The sequence below is a fragment of the Henckelia pumila genome, chromosome 2 (assembly GCF_033568475.1).
Source record: "Henckelia pumila isolate YLH828 chromosome 2, ASM3356847v2, whole genome shotgun sequence".
Classification (NCBI taxonomy): domain Eukaryota; kingdom Viridiplantae; phylum Streptophyta; class Magnoliopsida; order Lamiales; family Gesneriaceae; genus Henckelia; species Henckelia pumila.
Window position 1 is genome coordinate 173,173,540 of NC_133121.1, and position 12,245 is coordinate 173,185,784.

At 39.0% G+C, this 12,245-nt stretch overlaps 1 protein-coding gene across 1 annotated transcript; it reads right to left on the reverse strand.

Moving 5' to 3' along the window:
- Positions 1-9,542: 9,542 nt before the first annotated feature.
- On the reverse strand, positions 9,543-10,100 carry LOC140878960 (uncharacterized). The gene is made up of 2 exons (XM_073282588.1): positions 9,876-10,100; positions 9,543-9,770 (listed from the first exon to the last, which is right to left on the reverse strand). The coding sequence occupies exons 1-2, from the start codon at positions 10,098-10,100 to the stop codon at positions 9,543-9,545; spliced, it is 453 nt and encodes a 150-aa protein (XP_073138689.1).
- Positions 10,101-12,245: the final 2,145 nt, after the last annotated feature.

A 12,245-nucleotide genomic window follows, 5' to 3' on the forward strand; every position in this document is an offset into this window, starting at 1 on the left:
AACTCCAAACAAAGGATATGGAGCTTCTCAAAGTAACTCTAAATCACAGAGATATAGAGTTAAAAAATTAAGTATCCCTTGAAGATGTCAAAAAGAGGCTCAAAGAAAGTTACAACGAGCATCCTTTGGCATGGTGGGATAGAAATCAACTCAAAGCTAGTCTTACTCTAAAGGAAGGCAAAGAGTATGAATTCGTCAGATATAAGCCTATCCCAATGAACATAACAGATCAAAGGGATATGAGAATGATTATCAAGGAACATTTGGACCTTGGTCTAATCAAAGAAGGAGTTTCACCCTATAGCAGCCCAGGTTTTCTGGTCAGAAATCATGGTGAAATAAAAAGAGGAAAACCCAGGTTAGTTATTAACTACCAAGGTATTAATAAAATCCTGGAATTTGATGGGTACTTCATACCCAGTAGAGAACATCTAATTAGCTGTGTACGAAATGCTAGAGTGTTCTCAAAATTTGATTGTAAGTCTGGGTTTTACCAGATTCGAATGGAAGAATGCAGTAAGAAATTCACAGCCTTCTCTACACCACAAGGACATTATATCTGGGAAGTTATGCCTATGGAATTGGCTAATGCACCCCAAATATTTCAAAGAAAGATGGATAATATTTTTAAAGATTATTTCAACTTCATGTTTGTTTATATTGATGATATTCTTATAGCATCAAAAAACATAGATGAACATATTAAACATTTAGAGATTTTCTCTAAAATTTGTACACAAGAAGGACTGGTTTTATCTGAAAAGAAAGCAGTCATAGCAACAAGGAAAATTGAATTCCTTGGAATTGAGATTGATGAAACTGGAATAATTCTACAACCTCATATTGTGGAAAAGGTAAAGAATTTTCCAGATAAACTTAAAGATGTAAAACAACTCCAAAGTTTTCTAGGAGTAGTTAATTTTGCAGGGATGTTCATAAACAATCTGGCAATGTATAGAAAGGTGTTTATTCCTTTGTTAAAAAAGGATGCAAGGTTTATATGGACCGATGAACATACTAAAGGGGCGAACCAATTAAAGGAGATATGTAAGAATCTTCCAAAAATGGCTATACCCGTGGATGAATATGATCTGGTGTTATTTACAGACGCCAGTGACGAATGGTGGGCAGCAGTTCTTACTAAGATCACTTCGGATGGAGAAATACCATGCAGATACTGTAGCGGTCTTTTTTCAAAATCTGAGGCTATCAGATGACATATCAATGAAAAGGAATTTTATGCAGTTAAAAGGGCTTTCGAAAAATGGCCATTATTTTTACTTGCTAAAAAATTCACTTTGAAGGTTGATAACACTCAGGTAAAAGTTTTTCTAAGGAATAAGATTGAATCTAAACCTGAGAATGCTAGGTTATTAAGATGACAAGTTTTATGTCAAAATTATATTTTTGATATTGTTATTATTAAATCTCATAAAAATATTCTTGAAGATTTCTTAACAAGAGATGAAAGGCAGTGACGTAGATTCTATCATGAAAATGCAGAGGCATCTCAGGGAACACCTTGGGTTGCTTCAAACCGAGTTCAACCATCTTGTCATAAGTGCCGATATGGCGGGCAGGTTACAACAAGCTGATCGGATCAAAGTATCCAATCGATCACAGGATGTATGCAAGCTCAAACTCAACTATGGGCTGTTATTCAAGGGCCTATTATGCGTGTCATAGAAAAACCACTGGTTTCTCAAAATCAAGAAATACAGCCACCAGTTGTAAAACAATATGTTGAGGATTCTAATACTCAAGAAACAAGCTCTAATCTATCATCAGCTTTTGATGATCTAGACAAAGCAACAATTGATGAGGATAACTCATCAAGTCAACCCTCCGCCTCTGGGGTAAAAGAGGAAGAGATCAATCTTAGGCCCCACACTGACAAGGGAAAATCTAAGATTGATACTAACCTAGCTGTAATTTCTCCATTTCAGGTTTATCAACAAAGATGGGAGAAATTAAGTACAAGAAGTGAAATCAACCCGATCACTTGCAGTGTTGATGTTGCAGGAATATATCCAAGGGTTTGGCTAAAAAACAATGTCAATCCTAAGGATGTAAAGCTATGGTATGAATTTGGGGCTCTAGCCTCAGTTTATACAACTTCACCAGGCTTCCAAGAAATATCACAACTACCAAAATGGATTCAGGAAGCAGTCCAAGAAACATGGGCAAATAATGATCATTTGTCCAGAGGAGATGTGCTCGAGTTATACTTCTTTAGTGCTGCTCCAGAACCAACAAGGAAAGGATCACACGAGCCCTTTCATTTCATCAAGCTAAGGAGACCTGACATGATCAAAGATTTATCAAGGATCCTATATCTGAAGAAATACCATTGGTGTCCACCTTTGGAGAAAATGAAATTTCAACCAGAAGGGCATGGGGTATTTGGGTTTGTCTCACCGAGATGGATAAGGTCAAATTTCCGTTCAAATTTTATCAAAATTTTGTGAACGGATCATTCTTGTTAAACACAATGACAGGAAAAACTACGGCTTTTGCGGAAGAACTCTTCGAAAAGAAGAGGAACTTTTTGTGGAACAACAAGCTGCCGGGGAGTAAAGAAACTCGCCGAAAATTTTGTAACATGGCTCATATCGGAAGATGGTAAGAGAATATCTGCCCAGAATGTCCAAACTAGAAGGAGCCAAAATTTGGAAAAACCTTCAAACCCCGAACGGATCGAAAAGATTTTCCGAGACAAGAAAAGGTGGACAGGGACCACCCAAACCGCATTTTCCCAGGGGCCCACTGCAAAAGCAAAAGATGCCCCGACAACAATAAAGAAGGCATGTGAGAAGAATAAATCCAAAAGAAAAAGTGGAGCATGTGACTCCTCCACTAGTAAAAGATGGCATCGGACATGTGACTCCCACTAGCAAAAGATGCCATCAATAATGGCATAAAGAATTCAAGACAGCTGTAAGATTCCCTGAAGTTTCTAAGTGAAAGGAGTGGAACTTCGGCTATAAATACAGGATTTTAAGGAAGCTGAAGACATCGATCATTTCCTTCAGTTTTCTTACAAATAAAACATTGTAATATTTCTCTTTCTATTGTATTAAGTTTTACTTTTATGTATTTCAAGAACAAGGCTACTATGAGTAGCTAAACAAGTTATCTCCTCCTCTTCAAAGGAGGTTGATTTATGTAATAATATGTTGTCAAAATAAATTTCCGAAGCTCTTCTCTATCATGTTATTTTATTTAAAAAATTAAGCTTTTACTATACGCCCTAAGGTAGGAAACGAAATAGGGCTGTGCTAGCTGCTGCTGAAGGAGTCTGTGTCAGGAACCATCGGTTGCGATCACGTGGTTTGGTTGTGAGGAACAACCTGTAAAAACTGGTGGACATAACCCGGCAACAGTGTGGTCAAAGAGGTATTCTGCTTTAATTTACTGACGGAAGCATGATGGGATTAAGCCTTTAAAATTTAAATAGGAAAATAAAGGGTAGAATGGGCATTATTTAGTTTTAAGGACAAATTCAAGAAACTATTTAATGAATCAGGGATATATTTGGAACATGAAAAGTGAAAGGGATATAATACGGAAAATGGAAAAGATACAGGGATATATTTAGGAATTTTCCCGATTTCTACCGGACGGATGAGCGGAAATCGGGACTCAAAAGCTTGAAAGAGGCGTGAAGATGCTTCCATGGAGGGGAATCGGTTTTGGAGAAGGAATAAGGAAAGGAGAAAGACTTAGTCAATAAATCAAGTTGAAGATAATATATAACATCCCCAATTTGCACTTTAGTCCTTGAAATTTCAAAAATTTCAAAACAGACCCTGATCAAATTTCAATTCGGCCCTCGAAATCGATAATCTACAAATACCTCTAATAAACTCAATTAAGATAAATTCGGGGCGTTACACAAGAGATTGTAAGATTCCATGGAATACTTGTGAGTATCGTCAGTGATAGAGACCCCAAGTTTACTTCTAGATTCTGGGGGAGTTTCCAACGTGCATTGGGTAGTACACTCAGTTTGAGTACTGCTTATCACCCAGAAACTGACGGGTAGTCAGCGTACTATTCGTACTCTTGAGGATATGTTGCGAGCTTGTGATATGGATTTTGGTCCAGCTTAGCAAGACCAGTTGTCACTGATTGATTTTGCATACAACAACAGTTATCATCACAATATTGGTATTGCACCATTTGAGGTGTTGTACGGTCGACGATGTTGTACTCCACTATTCTGGTAAGAAGTGGGGGAGTGACAGGTTGAGGGACCAGAATTAATTCAACAGTCTATAGATATAGTTGACCAGATCAAGAAACATATTAAGACTGCACAGTAACGATAGGCTAGCTATGCTAATGTTAAACTAAGACCTTTGCAGTTTGAGGTTTGTGAAAAAGTGTTTCTGAAAGTTTCACCGTTCCGCAGTATTTCGAGATTTGGTCTCAAGGGAAAGCTATCTCCTAGATTCATTGGTCCATTTGAGATTTTGAAAATTGTTGGAGATTTGGCTTATGGACTGACTTTATGTGAGGACCTTGATTCTATTCATCTATTCGAAATAAAACATTCAATAATCGACAGAGAGTCCGGACCAAAAAGGTAAAGAAAAATTTTTTTTTAAAGAAAATGCCCGGACCCCGTGCACCATCCGTCCTCGGGTCTTTGCATTAACTTGCAGCCAAGGGTCGGAGGCTACCAAACATACACGGACCCCGTGCACCCTCTGTGCATAGGTCCGTGCGAAACAATTGCACTAAAAACCCAACTCTCTTTTATATGCACGGACCCCGTGCACCCTCCGTGCTCGAGTCCGTGCCCAACTTTTCAAAATCATGAAGTTACTTCCTCGAGCCAAGTTCACACGAACCCATGCACGGATGCATGTTAGGGGTCCGTGCATGAACAAATTCTAAAAACTCAAATAAGCTAGGTTAAACGGAACCTTACACGAATGTAGGCACGGGGTCCGTGGCCCGTTAAATTTCTGAAAAATAACTAAGGCAACAGAAAAAGGAACTCCAACAACTCTAAAAAACTCCAATTCAACATGCATAAACTCATACAACTAGCATAATACAGTACAAGATAGTTCTAAAGTGTACAAAAGCTCCAAAACGTTGAACATGCAATCGGTTCCAAGTTTACAATACAAAATACATCACAAGTTCAAATACATAATTTGACTTCTACAACAAGTCCCCACTCTATCATCACATCCCCATCTAGCTATGTGATATCTGACTCGGTTCTGCCCCACCTGTTTCCAAGCATGCATACAAAGACAAGACAACAGTCGAATAATCCGGTGAGAATAATATTCCCAGTAAAAGAGACAGAACATGCAACATCAAACATATATCAATCATGATATATATAACAATCATATAATTCAAGAATAACTATAAATGAGATGCATGCCCTTTAAATTCGAGATTATCAAAATCGGATAATCAAAAGGTAATTCGTTTCTTTGATTCAACGGTTGGGATCCCGAGGATAAAATACTACCACGATTACACCGACTCTCCCATTCGAGGTGGACGACGTATATTTCAATCCTCTAGAATCTGGAGCAACTATAAAGATTTCATCAGGCCATTGGAGTAAAATCGACGACCAATTCCACTCGACTATAATCCCCAGAACATCTAATTCAAAATGAAGACGATTCATTTGGCTCAATATGAATGCATATGAAAAGTAATCGCATATTCAAGTAAGTTCAAGTAATTAAAATAACATGCAAGTATGTGATTTCCCTGGGAAACTCGAATCAACTTGGATTCAAGTAATCGTCCCATTCAATTCGATGTCGTCTTACACCTTTCTCTTTGCTTCGAGATGCTCCAAATCTGAATGAACAAGGATAATATCATATCAAAACTCATTGAATCCAACTTAATCGTCAAAATAAAATCAATAATATACTGTCTTCAACTCTTTATCGATCCAAATTCCGCAACCTCGAAGTCCATTGCCTTCAAACCAATCTGTACGGAAGTAATAAAGGCTTGAGATCAATGTTCAACTCAATTGAAAACTTGGTTCAAACAATACAATTCGTTCGGTATTCCGAAAACTCAAACCGGCGGCATAACGGCTAAAAACTTTATAATCAAAAATCACAACACCAAAAATCAATTCAACCAACTCATAACGATAGAAATATAACCATTTCAACTCAAAACCAACAAATCACATAAACCCCATTTTTGAACAACGCTTCAAAAATTCATATCAATTCCGAACGACGTTCTATTTGTGATCCGATTGAAAATAAACGATGTCTTCTAGCTCAAGAACAACATATCCGAAAATCATTTGATTCCAACGACATTCGAAAAATTAAGAACAACTGATCGAAGAAAAACTTACGATAAAACGAAGCCTTCGATGTCGTGATCGTGAATATGCCTTCAGATTTAATTTTTATCGGACGGATCAAGCGAAAACCGGGACTCAAAATCTTGAAGTGGCGTGTTGGGTTGCTTCCATGAAGGGAAATCGCTTTGGAGAAGGAAGGAAGAGAGAAAAGAAAACTAAGTCAACCATAAAGCGCAAGATAATATATATAATCCCATTTTTGCACTTTAGTCCCTGAAATTTAAAAAAATTGCAAAATAGTCCCTGATCAGTTTCAATTCATCCCTCAAATTCTATAATCTCCGAAAATCTCTAATAAACTCAATTAAGATAAATTTGGGGTGTTACAATTCCCCCCTCCCCCCCCCTCTCTAAGAATAGATTTCATCCTCGAAATCAAAAAAGATCAACACATAAGATAGAAATAAGAACCAGAAACGGAAAATAAGAACTCACGTCATCAAAATAACTCTGAAAAACGCTGTCTCATATCTGACTCTGTTTTCCAAGTTTCTTTATCGACTTCGTGACGGTCCACTGAACTTTCACCAACAGAATCGAATTGGTTCTGAGCTGCTTCTCCTTTCAATCAAGAATCTGAATAGGTCGCTCGAAGTAGCTCAGGGTTTCATCAAGCTCGGCCTCATCAGGCTGGAGAATATGAGAAGGATTGGGATGATATTTCCGCAACATAGAGACATAAAATACGTCGTGAATACTAGATAAAGAAGGAGGAAGAGCCAGTTTGTAGGTAAGATCGTCTATCTTCTCCAGAATCTCATACGGACCGATGAATCTCGGACACAACTTTCCTCTTATCCCAAATCTAACAGTTCCTCTGAAGGAGAATCTTCAGAAATACTCGATCTCCCTGATCAAAGTACAGAGGTCGATGTCTGATATTTGCATATTTTTCCTGTCTGTCTTGTGCAGTCTTCATTCTCAATCGAATAATCTTCACCTGCTCAGACATGTTACGAATCATATCTGGTCCCAAATCAGGCGACTTATAAATCTCATCCCAGTACAAAGGAGATCTGCACTTGTTTCCATACAACACTTTGAAAGGTGTCATACCAATACTCTTCTGGAAGCGGTTGTTGTACGAAAACTCAACAAGAGGCAATGAATCCTGCCAACTAGTGCTAAAATCAAACACTACGGCTCGTAGCATATCCTCAAGAGTCCGAATTGTCCGTTTTGACTGACTGTTGGTCTGAGGATGATATGTTGTACTCAAGTGCAAATGAGTACCCAACGCCTCCTGTAGACTGTGCCAAAAGTGAGTACCCAACGCCTCCTGTAGGATCTCGGTCTGATACAATCGATCTTGGCACACCATTCAATCTAACAATCTCCCTGACATATAACTCAGTCATCTGATTGTGATGGTATGTCATCCTGTATGGAATAAAACAGGCCGATTTTGTCAATCGGTCAATCACTACCCAAATCGCATCATAACCTCGGACTGAACGCGGTAGTTTCGTGAAAAAATCCATCGAGATATAATCCCATTTCCATTCAGGAACAGGTAAGCTATGCAGTAAACCACCCGATCTCATCCTCTCGACTTTCATCTGCTGACAATTCAAACATCGGGATACAAAACTCGTGACATCACCCTTCATCTGCTTCCACCAGAATTGATTCTTCAAATCGTTATACATTTTGCGGCCACATGGATGAATACTGAATCGACTGCAATGAGCCTCTCGAAGAATACGCTGTCTCAACTCAGAAATATCAGGCACAACAATACGATTATTCACAAACAGAACATCATCTCTGACCTGAAACTCAGACTGGTGTCCTGATCTAACTTTCTCTATCGAACTTTAAATAATCGGATCAGAATTTTGTGCTTCTTTGATCGTCACAAATAACTCTGGCTCTGCTTCAATAGCAAAAACTCTGATAGACCTCCAATTTGATTCAAACTCCAAATCAAAAGTGCAACAGTCATCAATCATTGGAGAAACACCGATAGTAGAAAGAGATAAAGAACAAAGCTTTCGGTTTAATGCATCTGCAGCTGCATTCGATTTCCCCGGATAATACTTGATTTCACAGTCGAAATCCTTCAACAAATCTAACCATCTCCTCTGTCTCATATTCAATTCGGACTGCGAAAACAAATATTTCAATCTTTTATGATCTGTAAAGATTTCGAAAGTCTCACCGTAAAGGTAGTGACGCCAGATCTTTAAATAAAAAACGATCGCTGCCAGCTCAAGATCATGAACCGGATATCGAGTCTTGTTTGGCTTTAGCGGACTCGATGCGTACACTATCATGTGCTTCCTCTGCATAAGAACACATCCCAAACCTCGGTGAGAAGCATCGCAATAAACTAAAAATCCACTCGTACCTGACGGAATAGAAAGAATCGGGGCACTGTTCAATCTCTTCTTCAGATCAATAAAACTGGCCTCGCACTCTTTAGTCCAGACAAAAGGTGCATTCTTCCGAGTCAGTTGGGTAATCGGATTCACAATAGATGAAAATACCTTGATAAATCGACGATAATAAACCGCTAAACCCATGAAACTTTAGATTTTAGGCACTGATGTCGGTCTAGTCCAATTAATGACTGCTTCAATCTTGATGGGATCGACAGATAACCCATCTCCAAAAATAATATGACCGAGAAAGACGACTCGGTTTAACCAAAACTCACACTTAGACAGCTTGGAAAACAACTGCTCAGCTCGCAAAATCTGCAAGACAATCCTCAAGTGCTCTACATGTTAGTGCATCTCTTCGAATATATAAGGATATCATAAATGAATATAATCACAAACTCATCCAAATAAAGCTAAAAGATATGGTTCATCAGACCCATAAAAACTGCTGGAGGATTAGTCAAACCGAACGGCATGACTACAAACTCAAAATGACCATACCTTGTTCTGAAAGAAGTCTTAGCCACATCTTCATCAAGAACCCTCAGTTGATGATAACCCAAAATCAGATCAATCTTGGAGTACACACAAGAACCCTACAGTTGATCAAAAAGTTAATCTATTCGAGGTAACGGATACCTGTTCTTTACCGTCACTTGATTCAGTTGGCGGTAGTCGATGTAGAGTCGCATGGATCCATCTTTCTTCCGAACAAAGAGAACAGGAGCACCCAAAGGCAATACTCTAGGTCAGATGTATCCTTTGGCAATCAAATCTTCCAACTGTTATTTCAGTTCCTTCAGTTCAACAGGAGTCATTCGGTAAGAAGCTTTAGAAATTGGTTGCGTACCTGATGTCAACTCAATGCTGAATTCGACCTCATGAATAGGCGGAAATCCTGAAATATCATCCGGAAAAACATCATCAAACTCCCCAACCACTGATATATCAATAAACTCAGGGCTAGACTTCAGGACATTGATAACATAAATCAAGAATCCCTCTGCTCCTTTCTGTAATAAACGAGTTATCGACAAAATATATATTAAAGGGATTCTGGATCGAGAACCCTTATCAAAGAATTTCCATTCATCTGCCATCTTTGGTCTGAATCTGACCACTTTCAGAAAACAATCGACTGTAGCCCTATACTTAGTTAACACATCTATACCAACTATGTAGTCAAAATCGGATAATCCAAGTACAATACAATCTATTTCAATCAAATTCCCTTCAGTTCGCAATTCACAGTTCCGAACTAATTTCACAGATACAATTCCCCCACCCAAAGATAAAGTAACAACGACTACAGCGGGCAAAGGCTCAGTAGATAAAGCATGCATCAACATAAATTGTTCAGATATAAAAGAATGAGAAGCACTCATATCTATCAAAACATGAGCAGGATAACCAAAAATCAAACAGTTACCTGCTATAACATCCCCAGATGCTGCCTCAGCCTAATCCTCAGTCAATGCAAAAACTCTCGCCTGTTGCCTAGGAGGCTGATTCAAATTCTCGTTACCTCCTTGTCGTGTCTGCTGCCGAGGCTGGAAAGAGTGGACTGCTGCAGCTTACCTCTCAGACTGAGTTGACTAACTCGAAGATCCTCCACTCTGTGCTCGATCGGACCCTCGCAGGGGACAAACTCTGGCATAGTGACCGGTCTGGTTACAGATATGACAGCTCCAAAAAATTGCCCTACACTGATCATTGGGATGAAGACCTCCACGTTTAGTACCAGACATACCTGGATGACTACAACTCTGCCCTGATCCAAACTGCTTCGAGCCACTAGAACTCAACGAACTGCTTCAGGGCTTCTTAAATTGTTTCCCCTTCGGAAGATAGTAATCATTTTTGTTGTTGCTACTCCCACCTCCCTCGGATCTCGGTGGCTGATTCTAAAACTAAGGAATCTGGTTCTGATATTGTCTCTGTTGATGAGGCACAAACTGAGCTCCTCGCTGTCTCATCAACCCTGTTTCGGCTCCTTTGGCTTGGTTCATAACATCAACAAAATTATCAGGCCTGCCCGTGTTTACCAATGTAAAGATATCGGGGTTCAAGCCATTAATGGACTTGTTGGTTTTTGCTTCTTTGTTTTCGGAAAAGTGCAGTGCAAACTTCAGCAAGCTATCAAATTTAGACACATAATCCTCAATATTCATGTTCCCTTGCTTCAAAGTGGAAAATTCAGCACCTTTATCATTTCTATAAGACACCGGGAATAAAATCTTGTAGAATTCAGTCTTAAACAAACTCCAAGTGACAGCCGTACCTCGATTCTTGATAGCCTTTTTCATCGAAATCCACCAGCTCTTAGCAACACCCTGCAGCTGATGAATCACTAAACTGATTTGGCGATCGCTAGAATAATCTAGAGAATCAAACAACTGATCAATGTCCTCCAGCTAACTCTCGTAGTCAATAGTGTTCTTAGAACCCTTCAAGGTTGGCGGCTTAAAATATTGGAACCTTTTTAGTAAGGTCTCCATTGGAGTTGTAGTGACATGCATCACCTCAGTCTTAGTACTACCCTGATCATTCGGAGGAGTTACTGCTGGTTGTTCCCTGTTCAAAACTCTTCGAGGTGTCATATCTGATATTCAAGAGATTAGGACACATATACCTCAATTCACAATTCGGTGCCCTTCAATCTCTTTGGAATTCGAATACAAATCGAGAATCCAGTACAGTTATATCTCAAGTAGTTCATGCTTTATCATTTAAATCAAAATATCAGGTAATTCAAATAATTTATAAATAATAAAGCATACTCGCTTGTAATTAAAATATTCAATTAAAATAACTCAATCACATGCGAGAAGCCAATTCAAGCGGACTAGATCTACCCCACTCACTTCTAGTTCAAAACCAAGAACTTATCGCTCTGATACCACTTAATGTGAGGACCTTTATTCTAATCATCTAATGGAAATAAAACATTCAATAATCGACAGAGAATCTGGACCAAAAAGGTAAAGAAATTGTTTTAAAAAAATAACATGCCCGGACCCGTGCACCATCTGTGCTCGGGTCCGTGCATTAACCTGTAGCAAAGGGTCGGAGGCTACCAAACATATACGGACCCCGTGCACCCTCCGTGCATAGGTCTGTGCAAAACAATTGCACTAAAAACCCAACTCTCTGTTTTATGCACGGACCCCGTGCACCCTCCGTGCTTGGGTCCGTGCCCAACTTTTCAAAATCATCAAGTTACTGCCTCGAGCCAAGTTCACACGGACCCATGCACGTATGCATGTTTGGGGTCTGTGCATAAACAAATTCTAAAAACTCAAATAAGCGAGGGTACACGGATCCCTACATGGACGTAAGTACGCGGTCCGTTTTGTAGTAACCCAGATTTTATTTTAAGATAATAATATTTTAAACATGATTAAGGGTTAAAAATTAACCAATTCCAGGGCTTAATCAGACTTCAGAATTTATAATTGGGCTTCCATTGTTTGGGCCAGTTTGAACGG

Coding starts and splice junctions, on each gene's coding strand:
- LOC140878960 (XM_073282588.1), bottom strand. CDS start 10,100: ATGCATGCTTTATCTACTGAGCCTTTGCCCGCTGTAGTCGTTGTTACT. Junction 9,771..9,875: donor TCGATTGTTTTCTGAAAGTG/GTCAGATTCAGA, acceptor CGTTTATTACAG/AAAGGAGCAGAGGGATTCTT.